The sequence below is a fragment of the Leucoraja erinacea genome, chromosome 8, assembly GCF_028641065.1.
Source record: "Leucoraja erinacea ecotype New England chromosome 8, Leri_hhj_1, whole genome shotgun sequence".
In the NCBI taxonomy this organism is placed as follows: Eukaryota; Metazoa; Chordata; class Chondrichthyes; order Rajiformes; family Rajidae; genus Leucoraja; species Leucoraja erinaceus.
The window spans coordinates 47204764-47226736 of record NC_073384.1 but is presented as its reverse complement, the minus strand read 5'-3'; the positions used below and the strand labels follow the sequence as shown (position 1 = coordinate 47226736).

Genomic DNA, 21973 nt, shown 5'->3' with positions numbered 1-21973 from the left:
ACAGTTGGTACAAATTGGCATCAAAACTTTCACCTCAATGACCATCAACACAGGAGCACGTCAAGACCGTATGTGTGGTCCCCTGCTCTGCGCTCCCTATACCCAGGATGGTGTGGCCAGACACTGCTTCAATTTAATTTTTTAATTCGCCAACACTAGCATTGTTGTTGCTCATGAAATTAATGATGTGTCAGAGTACAGAAGGGAGATTGATAATTGGATTGAATGATGCCAGGATAACAACCAACTCACTCCAATGCCAGAGGTCATCGGTTGCCGGTCCTGAATTGTCCTGGTCTTTTCTTGCTTCCAGTTCCCCCCTCAACAATCAGTCTGAAGAAGGGTCCTGACCTGAACTGTCCCCGATCCATTTACTCCAGAGATGCTGCCTGACCCGCTGAGTTATTCCAGTATTTTGTGTCTAACCTCATTTTCAGCATCAGCAAGACGGAGGAGATGATTGTTCAATTCAGGAACTGTAAGCCAAGGACCCATGAACCTGCCTCCAACAGAATAGTAGTGGAGACCTTCAACAGCTTCAAGTTCGTGAGCATGCATATTACAACAGATCTGTCCTGGGATCAGCATATTGATGCAATCACAAACAAAAAAGCTCATAGACCATTCTACTTCCTTAGAAGATTGTGGAGATCTGACTTGTTGCCGAATATTCTATCGAACTTCTACAGGTGAACGGTAGGGAGCACACTGACTGGATGCCCAGATGCCTCGAATGCCCAGGAATGAAGGAGGCTGCAGAAGGGGGTGGACATTGCCCAGTGCATCACAGGTATTGATCTCACCACCATCAAAGGGATCTACAGTCTGTCTCAAAAGTACTGTCTCAAAAGGTAGTTAATATCATCAAAGGCATACCACACTGGCCACACTCTCATCTCACTGTTACCATCGTGAAAAAAGGTGCAGGAACTCGGGAACCGTGACCTCCATGTTCAAGAGCAGTTTCTCCCCATCAACCATGATCCTCGTAAACCACACTCCACCACCCTAACTCAGCTGCGATCTACTGTGGACTTTGTTTGGTTACAGTACGTACTTTTGGTTTGAAGTATGTCTGGTTACGTAGTATTATTGATATTTACTGTATCTGTCTTGTATATTTATTCACTGTTTTGTTACGTCACTGTGCCTGAAACGTTGCGGCAAATAAGAATTTCACTTTTATGTTCCCAGTGCAGATGGCAATGAAACACTCTTGATATACTTGATGCCTTAAGGTAAAGTAAGGTAATACTTGAGAACTTAAGGTAAAATGTAAAGGTTTGGAGTACCAGCTGGTAGAAAGAAGGATTCTGTTTTTGTGAGTTGATACGTTTGAACAGAACAGACTTTTCTACTGTGTAAAGAGAGACAAGAAAAAAAATCTCAATGATATAAATAAGCCAGTACAAACATATACACATCACAAAACATTCTGTCCTTTCCCACAAGTTGTGTAACTTATCCCAAGCCCTTCTGTCCTATCTGTGGCATTATGAACTGTGCTTCAACTCCCACTGGTAAATACTCAAAGTTAATAAATCCTGTTTTAATTACAACTAACCCAAAGCAAAGTCAATGGGGGAAAAGGTGAGGGGCATTAAGAGGGTGAAGGGAACCCACCGCTTTCAGAATGCTGACTGCTTCCTTACTGAGCCAGACTGGGTAGAGCACGTCGTCATGCAAGATGGATTCAAAAAGGTCGTCTTCATTGTCGGCCTCGAAAGGTGGCTGTCCAGCCATCATCTCATACATTAGGACTCCCAAAGCCCACCAATCCACCGATGGGCCATACTCTAACTCCTGTAGGATCTGTTCAGAAAGGCAAATAGATGTTAGATGCAAGTACTATGCCACCCTGAAACAATTCATTACTTACTTTAGAGAATTACTTTGAGAGTGTTTATCTTTCAACTACTTCCTTCACTCATAAAATGTATCATTAAGGCTTCCAATATTTCTGATGAATTTCCCCAGATGGACATAAATGGAAAGTTAATGTAATTTATAGCTAAAGAAACATTTCAAACCATCTTTAATAAGAAAAAAAACCACAATTGTCAACACACAAATTTATTGGACATTTCAAGATCATAATGGTTAGATTAATTTGGGCAGAAGTAACAAATAGGCACATGACAGGATCAGTTGTCATTAAACAGCAAGATCTTATCTCCCATTCAGTTGAACTCAATGGTTGGATGATTATGACTGCGGAGATGAGGTTATGGGTGTGGAAGAGGGTTGGGTGGGTTTGTGGGAGGCATGGTGTATCTTGAGCTGCCAATCTGTTCCCATTCATTCTTGGAGCCTACTAAATATAAACTTCACCTCTGTTTGGAAGTGATATATATTGTACTTTTAAAAATGTCTATTAAAACGGGATGAAATTAAACATTAGTAGGTATACGCCCATATGCATTTAAGTTTCCAATCCATTCTCCCTTCCTTTAATTGATGGACAATATTCACGTTGAGATATTGTGCTCAAACCTTGGGAACTTCACTTGGGAAATGGATACAATCTGGAATCCAATTCAGATAATGCCAGAACATACAAACAGCAATGAAATGATCAGATAAATAACATCCAAACAGCAGGATGAAGAATGCTTTGATCTTTGAATAATACCATGACATTTTTGCCGGCAGATGGGATGTCAGTTGAAAAATTCACCCATTCAACGGAACCCTCAGCATTGAAATAAAGTGTCAGTTTGGATTACATGTTCAAGTTCAGCACTTGAACTTAAAGTCACCACCCTCTGAGGACACAGTGGGACAAAGTTACCAATGGTTACAAAATATGCATTCCTGGTCTTCAGTTCACTTCAGTGATAGATCAGCATCTGTAGACAATTCCATTATCAAATACCCAACAGCCATCTTAAAAACATCAGCATTTGAAATATTCACAGATCACATTTCAATTGCAACTGATTTAGCTTCATTAATGTGCAGTGTAACTGTGTTATAGGATGAACATTTGATGATAATGTTATGTCCTGTATAAGATTCTGACTTCAGCTTTTCTAAAGGATGCTCAGTAAAGGAGCATTTTGTAGTGCCAAGACTGATGTATAGAACTGTTTGTCGACTTTTAATTCATGAATGAAGCTGGGGAATCAAAGAAATAATCAAATATTGATATAAATATTTTATATAGTGATAATGAACCACATGATTGTCACGTAATGATGTGTGGTAACAAAAGATATACGGTGACATCTATATGTAGGAAGAAGCTGCGAATGCTGGCTAATATGATGACCCACTATGTGATATACATGTAGACTTCTGGACAATTTCATTTTCAGTTCACTGGAGGTCAGGGAGTAACAGTGGAGAGAGCAACATGATCAACATTTCTGATCAATGACTCATCATCAGTTCCAAAGAACGGTCAGTGACCTTAATCATTCACTCTGTTACTTTCACCACAGATGCTGCCTGACCTGCTGAGTAATTCCTGCATTTTCTGTTTTGTTTATTAGTTTTGTTTCAATCACTGGGAGAAGTTTATTGTTTTCTATTTAACTCAACACTAGAGACAGAAGCAGGAAGCAGGACGTCAGGTGTCTAGCCCTGGTGTCTGCTCTGCCATTCAATAAGACCATGTCCATTTTGAAAAATCAATTCTAAGTGGTGTGGCTGCCTCTTGGAACAAATTATTCAGTTAACCTTTCTGCTTCTTAATTGATCTTGGTGTTGGTGTCTGAATTTCCAAGACTAACTGCAGATATGATCACCATGCATCTTAGTAACTTCCATCAGCTCACACTTGGTCTCCTGTTTTGTCACTCCTGCCATAATACAATTTAATAAATAACTTATCAACTGGCTTTTTACACTTGTTCATTATAATTTTGTCTGGGTACTAACCTGCTCTTCAGTGAACAGTTTTAGTTGCATGGATGTAGTTGATTATCAAAAATAGACTATACCTATTTCAATATAGAGGAAAAATTCTACCATCTCACAGGCAGCAGATTAACTCACCACCCCAAGAATGAATAAGCTATTATTTATAATGCTGTTATGTTTCTTTAATTATGAAGCTGCTCTGTAACAGAAAGGAATGGGAAGAACTAAAAGGAGAGTAGGAAAATGAGATTTCAATACAAATTGCACATTTTGCTGGCAAATCTACTGGGAAAAACAAACTAGCAGAGAACATGTTGTTGAGAAATTTAATGACCAACATGCTGAGAAGTGCTTCATATTCATTGAAAGGAGATGCATCTTTTTGTAAATAAGCCAAGCCACAGGTTTAGAAACTGGGTTTCACCTTGCATTGATGCAGCAGTGCTTATGTCCAATCTCCGTGCTGTCCAACTGCCCACTGCTGCCGTTCGGCCCATCCCCACCCGGCCCACCCGCCTACCTGCTCACTGCCGTCGCCGGGGAGGGGGGGGAATGGAGTCGGTGTTAGTCATGGTGGGCACCACGAGTTTCGATGAGTTGGTGGAGAAGATCTCCTCGAGAAGGCCGTGAGGGTGAGTTACCACAACAACGGCGGCGGAGGAGACAGACCCGGGGGGACAGGTAGACGGGATCGCCATTGCTGCAGAGGGCAGGCGAGAGGTAAGCGATGAGGGAGAGAGAGACGGGACCAGGGCCTCCACTGAACCCCCCCGCGGCCACCGCTGGTGGTGGGGGAGACAATAGATAAGTTACCTTGAGGAGGGAGAGAGGAGTTTGTGAGTGAGGCGGGACAGGCCACCGCTTTGTGAGTGAGGCGGGACAGGCTGCCGTCGGTGGCCCATGAAGGGGCATCACCATCCCGGCTGTTGAATTGGCTGACAGGAGAAGAGACCAATCTGCGTGGCGCTGACTAAAGGAATCTGCACACGTGCGGTTTTTAAGATTTTTAAACCTCGATAACTTTTATAATATACCACCGATCGGAACGAAACATGTTGCACTCACAGCACAGGAGACCGGCGAGTAACCTGGCGAAACGTAACGTTTTTGCGCAAATAGAAAAACCCCGTAAACCGGAAGGGCACAAGATCAGAGGTTTAGTTAGTTATAGATTGTCATTAGTATTGATGTGCAGAGAGATCTTGGAGTTCAGGTTTATAACTCATTGAAGGTGGCAGCATACGTAGATAGGGTGGTAAAGAAAGCCTATGTTATGCTTGGTTTCATTGCTGGAGGAAGGGTGTATGTCATGATGCAGCCCCTAGGACTTTGGCAAGGCTGCATTTGGAGTATTGTGTGCAATTCTAGTTGCCCCATTTCGGGAAAGACATGGAGGCTTTGGAGACAGTGCAGAGGAAGTTGACCTGAATGCTGCCTGGATGGGTGGGTTTCAGCTGCAGGGAGTGGTTGGAGAGGCTTGGATTGTTTTCTCTGGAACATCAGAGGTTGAGAGGAGACTTGATAGTGTTATATAAAATTATGAGAGGCATTGATCAGTCAGTACCTTTTTTCCCCAGGGTGGAAAGGTTCAACACTTGAGGAGATAGTTATAAGGTGAGAGGGGTAAAGTTTAATGGACATGTGCATGACAAAGTATTTTTACACAGGTGGGGGGGGGCCCGCAAAGATTTGGAGGCAGATATGATAATGGTGTTTATTAAGAGGCTTTTAGGTCGGCACATGGAAGTGCAGGGAATACAGGGATATAGATCATGTGCAGGCAGATGAGATCAGATTAATTTGGCATCATGATCAGCCCAAACATTACTGGCTGATGGGCCCGTTTCTGTGCTGTACTGTTCTATGTTATATTCTATGTTATAACTTGTTCCCAAAAGTTCCAATTTCTGCTTACAACGTAGCAAGTATCCACTTTACAATATGTGATATTATTAGGAGCTCAAAGGATGCTGAGAAAATGTCAGGCATGCTGAGGTGAATGAAGGCAAAAATGTCTGGGACAATTTCCTGAAGAATGTGACCTGGGCCTGGAAAGTGCAGAAGGGTTTAATTTCTAGACTATGGGTCCTTCTCACAATTCTCCACACAACATCCAACAAATTATATCAACTGGGGGAGATCCAATTATAAATGTTAATCTCTTGACATTTTCCAGTTGGCATCTAATATTCCACGGCAAGATTGCAACAGTAACTTTTGAACATCTTAATGTATAAACAGCTGTAAATTATAGTTTACTCACAGTAGGAGCAAATGTAGTATTGTATGCTAGCACATACAGTACATGGGGGCGGGATATCCAACATACCTCTGGGGCGATATAATCAGGTGTGCCACAGAAAGTTGTAGTTGTGATGCCATTCAGAATGCCTTCTTTGCACATGCCAAAATCAGCCAACTTGCAATGACCCTCAGCATCCAGTAAAATATTGTCCAGTTTCAGATCCCTGTAAGGCAAACAAACATCTTAAATATAGTGGCAACACATTATGACACTTTTGCAGGTCTTATTGGATATTTAGCCTGCATTTTCACTTGCATTTCTCAGTCCTGTCTTAGTTCATGGCCTCTGATTTATAAGCCTGTACATTGTCATACTAGACCAAGTGGGACCCCTTGGGGGGAGGGGGTCTTCACTCGGGTACACCCCCCCTCCTCCCCCCCTCGCAACCGGGCGTTGAGGGGACGGGACCCAACGGGTCCCACTTGGTCTAGTATGACAATAAAACACTCTTGACTCCAAAACATTAAATACAGGAATGGCCAGTTGGGCCCTTGCGCCTACTTTACCCTTCAATAAGATCTTGCATTCATGGAAAACAATGAATGCCAACTCTTTAGAGTCAATGAGTTACATGCTTGAGTCAATGAGAACAGGCCTTCGGCCCAGTTCATCCATTCCGATTGAAGTAAGTACCTGATCTAGTCCTATTTGCCTTCATTTGACCCATATCCCTTTACACCTTTTACCTAAATCATAAATTATAATTCATTTGAAATTGTAATTCATTTATTAGCCAAGTATGTAAACCTACAAGGAAATATACCTATCTAATAATACCTGTCTCTATGGCTTAATAACAGGTTACAGTATTTTTTCATTGACAATTGTGAAGCAAACCAGCCTAAAGATTCCTGCTGTCTATCTTCCTCATTTTTATGTGCTTTTCTAATCTGGGGAACTGTGGTAGATTACAACCAACCCATCCACTACCTCAATAATTACTTACATTATCACTCTAGGGGGCAGCCTATTAGCTCAAGGGCCTTCAACACTTTCTCGTTTAAGAAATTACTGTTTGTGAAAGTTAACAGTGCACAAATGGAGTGCTGCATTTCTCTTACAACAGTGACTATACTTCAAAAGTATACCGATGATTTCAATGGGACACTGCTAAAGATATATAAATGCATGGTTAGCCTTTTAAATTATTTGTAAAGTAAAATAACAACAATAATCTGGAAGCAGCAATTCTACAGAAAATAAAACAAACTAGCCTTACCTATTATATGTATTGAAAATGTTGTGTCTGTATACTATTGGCAACATTGGACAATGCGTTGATAGACCCTGATGACACTGTGCAGCAGGGAGACCTAATTATATTTAGCAAAGATCTGCTACTTCACTGACTGATGTTTATTTGAAGTCCAGACCCTAAATCATGACTGGTCGGAGTCTAATAACAACATAAACTCAATTAAACTAGTGTTATAACTGTATATTCATGCTCTCTGAAAGAAAGAAATAAACCTCATTTTAAATTTGAAAGTGACTGCTTTCATCTTTGGCCATACAGATTGAGATGATATTATAATTGAAACCCAATGGTTAAAAGGCAGCCTTAATCGGCTTGCACTTTCTATACACTTTTAAGTATCTGACCACATTATATGGGGAAAATACATTAAACGCTCTGATGTTTAGACTGGTATTTACATATGTTCTGATAAGGTAGTTTTCAAAGTTGGGTACGTTTCTTTGCAAAATATATTTAATAATTACAGAAATTTAGTTTGTTCTCCTGTTAACTATCAAAGAAGAAAATGGCAAAACGTATTTTTTTATGACGAACAGCTGAACGTTTAAATAGGGGAGAGCTTCCACTAGTAAAGGTTGTGGCACACTTCACACACAGAGACATACCAACATGATCAGGAAATAAAAAGCAGCCAACATAATCAAAGTCTTGCACACCATCATTCCTTCTTATCCCTGCTCTTGTCTGACACAAGATACATAAACTTGAAAGCGCACACCACCAGATTCAGGAACAGCTTGTTCCACATTTGTAAACAGGTTCCTGAACAGTCCTTCCATAAGCCAAGGTACTGTCCAATTCACCTCTACCCCATTGAGGATATTGGACTTTGTCTATGGAACTGATGTGCTAGTTTCCTGAGAACTGGATTCTGCTCTCTTTATCTTTCCCTATGGCAGTAGGATTTATGAGACACAGAATAAATTGTCTCCATTGGTGCTGATGTCAGTTAGGTTTCAGCGGAGAACTTGGTACCAGAGATACCACGGAAAATTCAATTTTTTAAATTCATAAAGTCAGGAGGGACACAGCATGCAAACAGGCCCTTCATTCCACCGAGTTCACACCAAACATAAACCATTGTTTTTTTTATGATAAACCCACACTAATTCCATTTTATTCTCCCCGTATTCCCATTAACAACTACAGATTCAGTACATTATGGGCAATTTACTTGGTCAAATTAACCTACTAACTGTTACGTCTTTGGAAAATGGGACGAAACCGAAGAGAGGAGATTCTTCTCTGAGGAGATTCATAGGAATGCAGGGTGAATGTGCGAAGTTCACACCTTCAGCAAACAAGGTCAGATTGAGTCCAGGTCTCTGACATTGTGAGGCAGCAGCTTTACTAGCACCACCACGCACACATAATGGTTCTTTACTGTCACGTATGCACAGTACAGTGAAATTCTTATGCATAACCCACAAATACACAGTCACCATATTTTGACGCTGAAGACAACGAAAACAAAAATGTCCAACGTCCAGCCCACATTTTGTAAGCCCGGGTAAGCCCCAGCCTGCTGCAGGCCTGCGACCTGACGTCCCTCTCCTCGCCGGACACCTGTGTACCCGGGGGGCGCCTCTTTGAGGTGACCTTGAAGGCACTGGGGACAATACCCCAGGTCCCTCTCCCACCGGTTCACTCCTCGTGTCCGTCGTCACCCGTGGCTCCCCCCTCGACTCTTTGGAACTCCCAGCCTTTCCCCTGCAGGCAGGGGCCTGCCAGAACCTTCTTTGCAGCGGCAAACCGGTCTGCCGCCACACGGAACTGTTGGGTTTTTGTTCTCAGCAGCCACCGTGACTTTGTTCTAGTCGCTGCCAAGTCCATCCTTGTTCTCGGCCAACCTCAGGGTCCGCCCTTTCAGGGCTCCGTGGCGACTGCCGGGAGCTCCCCATATTATGAGAGGGTAGGAGTACTTGAAAGTGTGTTGCTCGTGCAATCCCACATTCATACTCTTTCTACAGTATATCATCTATTGCACCTGTTTCACTAAAATTGACTCCATGATCATTATAGTACCTCATCTTGTATATTAAAAATACCCTGACAATCAACTCTCAGTATTAGTACAGCTTAGAAATGTTTTAATCCAATCAACAACATTTATTTATGAGTCTGAGGAAGGGTCCCGACCGGAAACGTCACCTGTCCATTTTCTCCAGAGATGCTGCCTGTCCGGCTGAGTTACTCCAACATTTTGTGTCTATCTTTTTATTTATTGATGACTGAGAAAGTGCAGAGGAATGCGATGAATGAAAATGCATTAACACAGACTTGCTTGCCTGAATGGCCTCTTTTTGGTCCGATGTAGGGTCCCGATCCAAAGTATTGCTTATGCATGTTTTCCAGAAATGGTGTCTAATCCACTGAGTTACTCGTGAACTTTGTTTTTTTGCTCAATATTACAGCATCTGCAGTTCCTTGTATCAAACCTGGCCTCTTTTTGTGATTCAATGAATCTGTAAGTCTAACAGACGTTGAAAAGGGGCTGCATAGGGGACATGCCGCATTTTTCAAAAGATCCCCGGGCTCCACTCTCCTGCTGCACATGAAGACCAAAGGGCCAATAATGGCAGAATAGGCCCAATACACATATATGTAGCAGAGACTGGATGTTACTGAGGAAGTGTGTTGGAGACCATTTGGGGCTGTTTGAGGTGAGATGAATGGTGGCGAGATGATTGCACCGGTAAGAGAAAGGCAAGTATGGGCGGCAGAGTGGCGTAGCGGTAGAGCTGCTTCCTAAAGGGCCTGTCCCACTTTCACGACCTCACGACCTCTGCCGAGTTTGCCCTTGACTCATACTCGCAGCATGGTCGTCATGAGGTCATAGGAGGTCGTAGGTAGGTCGTGGCTAGGTCTTGATGCTAGTTGTAGGTACTCGTGGCATCAAGTAGATCGGGGCGTTTTTCTAGCCTGATGAAAAATGTCCACGAGTAAAAAAGGTTGTGAATTAGGTCGTGAAAGTTTGACAGGCCCTTTACAGCGCAAGACACCTGGATTAAATCCTGACTATTGCCTTCCAGATTTCGTACGTTCTCTCTGTGGCTGCATGGGTTTTATCCGGGTGCTCTTTTTTTCCTCCAGTATTCCTAAGACGTACATGTTTGTGGTTAATTGGCTTCAGTAAAAAAGTAGTGAATTGTCCCTAGGGTGTAGCATAGTGTTAGTGTGCAGGGTGATTGCTGGTCGGCGTGGCATAGGTGGGCTGAAAGGTCTGTTTTCGTGCCGTATCTCTAAAGTCTCAAAAAGAGAGATTTGGTTTATGGGGAGAAGATTGTTGTATGAAGGCTTGAGATTAAAGATTTGCAGACAGATACACCATGTTATTTCACAGAATCAGTAATTCTGCTGTTTAACCTGCTCAGTATTTCCAGCCTTTTCTGATTTCTTTCTGGCATAATTCTCTCCTTTGTTCAGCCTTCTATACACTATTTAAATACTGATTACCTAATGGTGTTAGGGAGTGGAAAACCCAGAGACGTTTTCTCTTGTGAAAACCATTAACCATTTGTAGTGCCACTGCCAACCAGTATTATCAGGTCATACAGCAGAACATTAAAATTAAAACCAGAAGGTTGCTGGTCTCTGCAGCTGAGTGTTACACTGTGTGTACGATTTTCAAATGGGAAAATAAAACTTTTCTGCAACAAGAATAGAGGAAGCTGAACTCTTTCTGTAAAATTAAGATTTTTTAAAATCACAAAATATTTTAAATATTAAGGAATAATTGTGCTGAATGTATCAAGCAAGAAAACATGCTATGTTGATAGGGTTGGGTGAAGAGAGATGGGGGAGTTTCATGTGGAGCAATAACAACAGCATGGAGCAGTTTGCCTATTCATTCTACGTAATTAAGAAGCTGGGAGCTAAACCTGAATCGTTACTGGATTGTTACCTCGTGAAAAAAAATACTTCCATCCAAGGCTGTGAAAACTGCATCAGTGGAATCTTTGAAAAAGGGAACTGACCATATTTCAATCACATGATAAAATCTTAACGCTTGTGCCAAATGTTGATAGAAGGAAATCTGGCCTGGGGCTGGGAGAATCAAAGAGTACAAAGGGTTGTGGCTGTAAGCAACACTGCTTGACAGACAAAACATGACAAAGTCTGAATTGCGTTTTTTTAATCCAAATGTCCTCATGTTCTATTGTTATTCTTGTATCAAAGAACCTGGATAACACAAGAATAATGTCAAACCGCATAGAGTGAATTAAACAGCCACTTTTTGATCTGGAATATGTTGAATAACTATTTGCACTCCTTTCATAATTCCTTATATATCACTCTAAGTAACATTTTAACCAATACTTTTTGTAAGTTTCCACAACAATTCTTTTTAAAGTAGAGATGTTTTGCCTTCGGAAAGGATTGAGTCACATGTTATTATTCGTTTTTTTAAAGGAAGGTAATGAATATTTGAATCAGAGGAAGGTGCACATCTCTCTGGGGAGAGGGCTGAAGATGAGCTTTGGATTGTACCGGCAAAGAAATGCAAAGTCTACAAACAGCTACTTGGACTTCCTTTCGAGCTGCTCGCTTCCAGGATTATGTGGCTTCTTCCCCTCTGTTATCCTCAAGAACAGCTTTTCCCCCTCTGTTATCAGACTTCTGAACGGTTCATCCATAAGCTAGGGAACTGTCCAATTCACCTGCACCCGTATTGAGGATATACAGTGCCCTCCATAATATTTGGGATAAAGACCCATCTTTATTTATTTGCCTTTGTACTCCATAATTTGTGATTTGTAATAGAAAAAAAATCACATGTGGTTAAAGTGCACATTGTCAGATTTTATTAAAGGCCATTTTAATACATTTTGGTTTCACCATGTAGAAATTACAGCTGTGTTTATACATAGTCCCCCTATTTCAGGCACCATAATGTTTGGTACACATGGCTTCACAGGTGTTTGTAATTGTTCAGGTGTGTTTAAATGCCTCCTTAATACAGGTATAAGAGAGCTCTCAGTGCCTAGTCTTTTCTCCAGTCTTTCCAACACCTTTGGAAATGTTTATTGCTGTTTATTAACATGAGGATCAAAATTGTGCCAATGAAAGTCAAAGAAGCCATTATGAGAAACAAGAATAAAACTGTTAGAGACATCAGCCAAACCTTAGGTTTACCAAAATCAACTGTTTGGAACATCATTAAGAAGAAAGACAGCATTGGTGAACTTACTAATTGCAAAGGGACTGCATGCCAAGGAAGATCTCCACAGCTAATGACATAAGAATTCTCTCCATAATAAAGAAAAATCCCCAAACATCTGTCCGACAGATTAGAAACACTCTTCAAGAGTCAGGTGTGGATGTGTCAATGACCATTGTCCGCAGGAGACTTCATGAACAGTAATACAGAGGTTACACTGCAAGATGCAAACCACTGGTTACCCGCAAAAATAGGGTGGCCAGGTTACAGTTTTCCAAGAAGTACTTAAAAGAGCAACCACAGTTCTGGAAAAAGTTTTTGGGGACAGATGAGATGAAGATTAACTTATCAGATGGCAGATGGGAGCAATGTATGGAGGAGAGAAGGAACTGCCCAAGATCCAAAGCATACCACCTCATCTGTGAAACACGGTGGTGGGGGTGTTATATGGCCTGGGCATGTATGGCTGCTGAAGGCACTGGCTGACTTATTTCATTGATGATACAACTGCTGATGGTAGTAGCATAATGAATTCTGAAGTGAATAGACATATCCTATATGCTCAAGTTAAAACAAATGCCTCAAAACTCATTGGTCGGCAGTTCATTCTACAGCAAGACAATGATCCCAAACATACAATTAAAGCAACAAAGGAGTTTTTCAAAGCTAAAAATGGTCAATTCTTGAATGGCCAATTCAATCACCCGATCTGAACCCAATTGAGCATGCCGTTTATATGCTGAAGAGCAGGGCCGGCCTTAAGCCGATTTGACCGATTAGTCCCAATTGGGCCCCGCGGGGGGGCTCACGCACTAATGTTCCGTATTTCGTACGGAAATACAAATTCTCTTTGTTAAATTAAGATTTTTTTTTTAAATTCGCCATCCGTTTTTTTTTTAAACGAACATGTATAACAACCGCTGCACGCCCATCAGACACAAACGATTTGTTAACTAGTTCTGTCAGCACTTATTAACAGCAAGCAGTTAACAAGTCTTGGAGAAATTGTTTGAATCTCAGGGGCACATGTTTCAATGTTTGTTCTTGTTAGCTTCCTTCGAGAGCTTTCTTTCTTATACAATGTATTAGCTGCTGTATTATTGGGTAAGGGAAATGTCTGTTATGTATGGGGTTAATCGATATCTGTAATTGAATTGTTAAAGAAACTACCCCCATGTGGTTTGGCCCCTCGAGGTCCCGAGACATATAAAAGTCCGCTACCACGAAGTCCAGGGTCGATCTTCTGGAAGAGTGATTGGGACAGCGTGAACTTCGGGAGTGTCTCGGTTTGAGCGAGGCCTAGAGGGCTTGATCAGGCAGATACGAGGATCGAACCTACGGTGGGATAGGTACAGTAGTTGAACAGTAATTGCTCTTTTAAAAAAATAAAGATTAGTTGTTTCAAGAGCTTGATCCAGTGTTTTTACTGAAACTAGCCTGGGGGGAAGCTTAGAAACGAGCAATTTACATTGGGGGTTCATCCAGGATGTCAAAAGATCCCCAAACACAAGTTTGCGATGAAGGGTGTTGAGCTGTTTCAATCGCCAGTGCAGATATCGGGCCCACGGTGAGGTTTTCGCATTGATTTTCGGCACTTTGTAAGTCGGAGCGGATCGATCATTCGCGGGCTTGGGAAAGGGTTTAATCGAGATCATTAGAACAGAGTCTAGCATGCACAGGGGAGTGGTTAGCACACCTTTGGGCTGGGGCCCATAAAACCAGGGTGGGGTTAGAGGCCCTGCTGGGGTTGGGTTAGAGGCCCTTTCCTGGGTTAGAGGCCCAAAACTTTGGTTGTAGTTGGCAAACTGTAGCTGCTTTAACGAGAGCCAAACATGCTTCATCGGGCGAGGAGTGGCCCAGGGTTAGACTTGGTATCCAAATTGGTGGGGTATTAAAATACAGGTCTGACCTTCGATCGCATCTTTGCCAGGAGTGCAAATTGAAAAGGTGAGCTCTGAAAATCGGCATCGATAACTCACTGCGCGAAACGGCTAGGAGCTGAATCCTCGGTGCCCAGAAGAGAGGAGTGTCTGCGTGAAGGTATCTGAGTCTCCCCATGAAGTGACAGGCAGAGTACAGATTGGCCGGAATACTCCAGTCCGTTCAAGAATTCAACTGAGCAATTTTAGTTTAATTCGAGAGCTAAAATTCGATTTTGCAATTTTAGTTTGATTAGTAGAAGAGATACGCACTAAAATTAGGAGTTCGTCTATTTTTGCAAAGCCAAATTTTCGAATACTGAATTTCATATTGAAGTTCTGTCAGTAAGGTGGAATTCGAATTCCTGTTTATAGAACTTTGGAGTTGGTGCATGTCCGTGATTGATTCCGAATAGCGGCTGATTAACAGTGAATAGTAACCCCTCTGGTCGATTGTTGACTAGTACCTGACAGCAAAGAATACCTGAGAGACGGGAACCTGATGAAAAGTAATCCGAATAGCGAAGTTACCCCTAATTCTGTCGAACTTAGAGAGGAGGGATAGAGATCCCCCTATAGATGTCTAGTCTTAGCAGAAGGATAGTAACATTCGGGAGGAAAAGTAGTCATGTAAGGAGTAGTACCCCTCAGCAAAGAGTAAACTAGGAAGGGAAAAATCTTCGGTATCAGAGGGAGAGGTTCACCCCACCGGAGGAGACCTAGGACCGAAAGGTCTGTGCAGGATGGGAAGGAGAATTAAAGCTTTTGGCAACCGGGAGATCAGGTTAGTTCAGGCGGACTGAGCGAAGGTGTTTGAAAAGTCATTGAAGTGTAATGACTATTGGCCTCAGTAATAGGCAAAAGGCCATTAATGTGTAAGAAGGAACTGCAGATGCTGGTTTAAACCGAAGATAGACACAAAAAGCTGGAGTAAGTCAGCGGGACAGGCAGCATCTCTGGAGAGAAGGAATGGGTGACGTTTCGGGTCGAGACCTTTCTTCAGTCTTGTGTCTATCTAAAAGGCCATTGATGTCTGGTTATCAGCTTCAGAGCATCATGAACTTGCCCTTTCCTATTGTTCTGCTCCTGAGCCAACCCATTGTTTGCAAATCATACAGAAAATGTTGCTGACTCTCCAAGGGACGGGTTCAGTGATTATTCTGTATGCATAGTTACTGCTTATTGTATGTGCTTGGGAAACATTCATATGCACAATATGCAAGTCTATGATTTAGATTTTGGTATTTTGGAACCTTACACTTAATACAATTAGCGGTAATAGGACAAAGTCAAAATATCATTAAATGTATTTATCTAAAAAGGCTGGGTTTCCTGAAGAATAATAAAATAAACACTATTTCTGTTCTGATCCAGAATATTTTAAATGAACTATAGTTCACAGCCTTCTAATGAAAATATATTAAGCAATTATTAAGCAAACAGGAAGCTATTTTCATTAAATCTACATTTGGCGGCTACTATTGATCCTACTGCTTCTTGGCTAAAATGAGTTGGAAGTGGGAGAACCAATTTAGGTCAGGAGTCCAGTATCTCACTTCTAACGACCCTTTATTAAGGCTCATTCCAATCCAGTTGAAGCCAAAATAACATCATAAATAAATACAGAAGTTTATTTTCCTCTCTGTTCCCATCAGGACAAGTGTACATCATGTTCAGGTTTAGATATAAAGTGCTGGAGTAACTCAGCAGGTCTGGCAGCATCCCTGAGGAGCCTGGATATGTGATGCTTCGGGTTGAGATCCTTCTTCAGACCTGAAGTGACATCTATCCTGCGGTCACAGTGGTGCAGCAGTAGAGTTGCTGCCTTACAGCGATTGCAGTGCCAGAGACCCGGGTACGATCCCGACTATGGATGCTGTCTTTATGGAGTTTGTATGTTCCCTCCGTGGCCGCGTGGGTTTTCTCTGAGATCTTCGGTTTCCTCCCACACTCCAAAGACATACAGGTATGTAGGTTAATTGGTGTACGTGTAAAATTGTCCCTAGTGTGTGTCGGGTAGTGTTAATGTGCAGGGATCGCTGGTCGGTGCAGACTCGGTGGGTCGAAGGGCCTGTTTCCGCGCAGTATCTCTAAACTAAACTAAACTATCCATGTTCTCCAGAGATCATAAGATCATAAGTGACAGGAGCAGAATTAGGCCATTCAGCCCATCAAGTCTACGTCATTCAATCATGGCTGATCTATCTCTCCCTCCTAACCCTTCCTCCCTCATGCTGCCTGGCCAGCTGAGTTACACCATCATTTTGTGTCCTTTTATGTCAGGCAAACCCTTCCAGTAGTTAGATACCGTGCAAGGCAGAAGGCAAAATTAACATTTATGTTTCAGGTTCACTTGAATCAGTCTCCATTCAACAGACTTCAAGATCCAACCTTTGTTTCATTCTGAGCTCACTGAAATTTAAATGCAAACATTTTTTTTAATGTAACTCCTGCTTTGCCGCCAAACATACAATGGGTGGGTGAGGGAACTCCCATGAAAACTCACAATTAGAGACTCAGTCAATGGTAACGTCAAACATTTATGTTGAATAGGCTTATTTCATAGAGTGATAAGATAGATTAATCTGAAGCTTTCTCTAAAACCAAATTCATTAGGTTTTGTAATGAAATGGAGCATGAATGAATATGACAACAGTGACTAGAGGCAGGGTGAGTCCCAACTTGTCCAGTTACTGATGTCAGCCACGCTACTCTCCCATAAGCGGAGGTCAAGAGTTTCTTCTTGAGGAGACCACAGAATATTGAATCAGTGCCATGCCTCTGCTGAATGCCTCTGCCTGAACAGCACTGTTGGAAGCCTGAGAGCAGCTTATCAGACCACTCACTAGTTAATACGTGGGCTGGGAAAGTGTAAAGTAGGCAATTCAACATATTTGCAATGTTTTAAACTCCTAATCAAAATTAATTTTCACTATTTTGCTTTTTTTTAAGTGCTGAACTTAAGTAATGCATATATTTGCTTTTAATTTTCCTTTAAAGAGTAAATTAGTGTCTGATTTCTGATTTAAATTATTATTTTTTTAAATTGTAAAAAATATTGTATTGATTAACTTTGAAAAACACAAAGTGGTGGAGTAACTCAGCAAGTCAGGCAGCATCCCTGGAAAACATGGATCGGTAACATTTTAGGTTGAAATCCTTCTTCGACCAGCCTGCAGTGAATCCCAGTTTGATCTCATGGTCAGCTAGTAGTTATATTTGGAGCCATCTTTAACCTCATCCAATGCCAATCTGTGGTTCCCACCTGCTTTGAAAAGACCACTATCATGCAAGTGTCAAAGAGAAACAAGGTAGCGTGCCCATGAAACATGAGCCGAGGCGCGAGTGTGCGTTGCACGTCGACCTCGGAAGCGTTCGGAACCCCTTGGAAGCGCTCGAAGCTGCAGTACAGAGCCCACTTGCTCGTTCTTTCTGCGTCTTTTGAAGAACGGGGGGCAAATTTCACCGTTAGCGCGTCGTGTTTGCGAGGAGATGTAAAATGCAGACGATCATCACTTACACAAACATAAATGCACATCCAAGAGCAGACTTGTAATAGTTACTAGACCTAATGTAGGTATGTTACAAAACCTACCTGAATCATGGCTGAGCATCTGCCCCACCCCTTGTGTGTGATTTTGGCGCTGTTTAGAGGGGGCGGGTTTAAAACGCGATTTTTACTAGGCTGTTGCAATCGAAAATGTTCAGCCTAGTAAATCATTAATGGAAAATCGCTGAAAGACCCCGTCGCAAAAGGTATTATTAGTTTTTATGGCCTTGTAAAATAGTTAGAGTAATTTAAAAACCACTCTCTCACTCCACAACCTCTCGCAGCCCCAGGGTTTTATAAAGCAAACAATTAAAGGTATGTACCTTTTTTTAACATTAAATGGGGCATGTATATAACCCTGCAATTAAAGTTTTCTATAGAGTAGTTCATTTTGGGCTCTTTATATCCCGCAGTATTTTTCTGGGCATTTGAGGGCATAAATCTAGCGCAATGTGAACGTTCTAAACCAGCGCGTTCCACATGAACCCACTAGAAAGCCGATTTAAATTAACTTTAATTTACAGCAATTGAACACTAAATTCCCTCCATTTGGCCTATAAATTGATGTAAATGAGATTTAAAAATCATGTTTTATTGTGAATTATTTGTGAATATTATTTGGACACTTGGGCTATTTAAAAATGTTAATCATTTATTAAGAAATGGATAGATGTTTAGATCTAGTAAATTGAAGTTTGAAAGTAGCTACAATTGGGTAACTAACTAATTATATGCTTTAATTTCAGGTCATCCAAGTTAGATTATTTTATATTTGTTTCAGAATGGTTCAATCTATGATAACTGAAAATTTCATTCAGTTCTCTTAATTTTTAAGAAGGTTATGTGCTTTTGACTGTCCACGATCACAGCTTTTTTGTTATGTCCATAGAAAATCAATAGGGAACAAGATGCTAATTTCCGAGTATGAAAATGGCCATAACTTTTTTCTTACTTGAGATATGAAAGTGAATTAAAACTTATTGTTATGCTTTATCTGATGGGATAAATTGCAGACTTGATTTTTGTAAATCTCAAAATTTTGTAACATTGCTACCTAATGCAGACCCATTGGGTCTGTTCCCCCAATGTGCGGTTGTGGGGGGAGGGGGGGAAGCATGTAGCATGTGGCATCACACACACTAACTACCATCCTGGTTGGGAAAAATGTCGCCGTTTTTCGAGCAGAGCTGGGCGTCAGCAGCCGTTCTGATCGCTGGCCAGCAGGAGGCGACAATATGAGTGAGTGGGGGGGGGGGGGGGGATTTTTATTAAAAAACGTGAACATAAAAATGTCCAAACGTTTTGAGGAGTGCATGAGTGAATGTAAAAGTGAATTAGCTAGCGAAATTGAAAAAATGACGGAGATTCAGCGTGTGGTGCTGGCGGACCAAGGAATCAAAGGCCAAATCTGACATACACCCACCCACTCACACACAGAGTTTTAATATATAGATAGATATACATATATAGATAGATAGATGAATCCAGCCTCTGTACCTAGGGAATGTTTTCAATTATGATAGCTGTATCTTTAACTTTGCTTGTTGTTGCATATAGTCATAACTGCTCTAGTTTTAACTGTAAAACAGGCGTAGATTGTTTTATTATTTGTAAAATCCAGTACGGTACTAATTACCTTGGCCAAAACTGTTCTTGCATCATCATCTTTCATAATGTTTGTGGTGTTTGACAAAGCCTTTCTTTATCAAAACCTAATTTGAGGGAGAATTTTCTTAAATTCTACTAAATACTGTATTTGAAAATATTTACTATGTGATCATTTGATATGCAAATCTTTGCCAGTTAATATCCCGGGAATCGTAGAATCACACAACATGGAAATGGGCCATTTGACCCACCACATCCATGCTGATGGTGGGTGCCCATTGTAATAATCCCAACCCAGCACTTGGCCATATAAGCGAGTCCCATGTCCATCAAGAAACTTATTATATGGTGTCAGCAGCTCTGCTTCTCCCACTTTATGCAGCAGTGCTTCCAGGTACTCACCACTCACCACTCTCTAGGAGACAAAGGTCCCCATAGATCTTCTCTAAATCCCTTACCCCTTAACCTGTTAATACCCTTTAGCTTTATTCACCTCTGATAAGGGGAGGTGTTTTCTGCAGTCTACCAGTTCATAATCTTACATACCTCATTCACTTCACCTCTTAATCTTCTCCTTCCAGGGAAAACAGACTAGCCCCTCCACCCCTACTCATAATTGAAATTCTTCACCTCAGGCAACATCCTAAAAATTAAGGTATACTTACCGACTGGATGAATATATAGTTGCTAAGTACCAGAAATTAAACATACTGTAAAGACTGCACTGAGCCCAGCCTACAATCAACAGATGGAATCTGCTACAGTATATAAAATACTAAAAGATAAAACCAGTTGCTGAAAGAATGAAGAACTGGTAGTAGGAAAGCAGAATATTCCAGCTGCATAAAATGTGATGGTTGGTGACTCAAAAATGTCAACATTTCAATGATCTCCAGGTTTATTTTCCAGACTTATTATCGTCAATTCACTAATCCATTTGATGATCTTTTTCAGGTAGGATGGAATCCTAGAGTGTATTTTTTTTTCCTTCCGAGATGTTTTCTTTTTATAAATTAGGGTGATAATGACAGGGGGACAAAAAGGCAAACCACCACAGACACAAAGCTTTCAAGGATGTGTAAATTGGAGGCAGTATAAAATGAAGGCAAGTCTGGAGTCTGGTAAGACAACACAATTTTCACCAATAACTTAATGCACCTGACTGAAAATCAGGTTACAATATCCTAATGATGATCTTGGTAGGAGAAGAAGCGGCAAGCCCAGTGATCTAAGGATGAACTCCCACTCTTCTAATTTAGTTTGTTGTGGCCCTTGCACTTTAAAAATAAAATCTTCACATTCTCTGTAGCTATTACACAATATTCAGCACTCTTGATAAACACAATATACTGGAGTAATTCAGTGGGTCAGGCAGCATCTCTGGAGAAAAGGAATAGGTGACATTTCGGGTCGATGCCCTTCTTAACCCAACTTCACCAATTCCTTTTCTCCAGAGATGCTGCCTGGCCGACTGAGCTACTCCAGTATTGCTCAAATATCTTTGGTGTAAACCAGCATTTGCACTTCCTTCCTACCAATTCTGCACAACCAATACAATGCGTGGTGAGAACTGATGAAAGGAATCAGGAGACAAGTAAGATAATGAAGAATCCCATGGCATTTGTATGAGTTAAACCAGAAAATGCTGGAAATACTCAGCAGGTCAGCCTGCATCTGTGGGAAGAGAAACATTTGAACATTTCAAGCCATGATTTTCTATTTTGCTTTTTGATTTTAGATTTCTAACACTTGCAGATTGTTTTGATTTTCACAATCTATAAAAATAGATCAAGAACAAAAAGGCAGTAACAGAGTCGGGAAGAGTTTCCCATAGGGAACAATTCTATGTGAGGAACCAGGGGCTATGGGTGAGGTCCTAAATGAATATTCCCCTCCCTATGTTCACCAATGAGAAGTGGAAGGCAGTGACTTTGGGATGGGATACATTAATACTCTGGAACGTGTCAGTATTTAGAAAGGGGAGGTGTTAGACGTCAAGGAATATACTAAGATGAATAACTTTACAGAGAAATGTCACCTATTCCTTTTCTCCAGAGATGTTGTCTGACCTGCACAGTTATTCCAGCTTTATGTGTCTATCTTTGGTTTAAACCAGTATCTGCAGTTCCTTCCTACCCACTTACCTGCATTTGGCCTGTCCCTCTAAATCTTTCCAATCCATTGTTTCCTACCCTTTTTTCCCCTTCATGATATCTGCAATGGGGCAGTTTGCAAAGAAAAATGTGCATGTGCCTTGAGCACAACTGACTATTTAAGAAGTAATGTCAAATAATTTCTTGGTATAATT

At 41.3% G+C, this 21973-nt stretch overlaps 1 protein-coding gene across 1 annotated transcript in view; it reads right to left on the bottom strand.

Moving 5' to 3' along the window:
* The window catches only part of LOC129699659 (protein kinase C epsilon type), a 418244-nt gene that overhangs the window by 29105 nt on the left and 367166 nt on the right, over positions 1–21973 (bottom strand). Inside the window, exons 12-13 of the mRNA XM_055639643.1 lie at positions 6194–6332; positions 1624–1812 (exon numbers count right to left, since the gene is read on the bottom strand). Coding sequence (XP_055495618.1) covers positions 1624–1812; positions 6194–6332 — 328 coding nt within the window. The remainder of the gene's footprint in view (positions 1–1623; positions 1813–6193; positions 6333–21973) is intronic.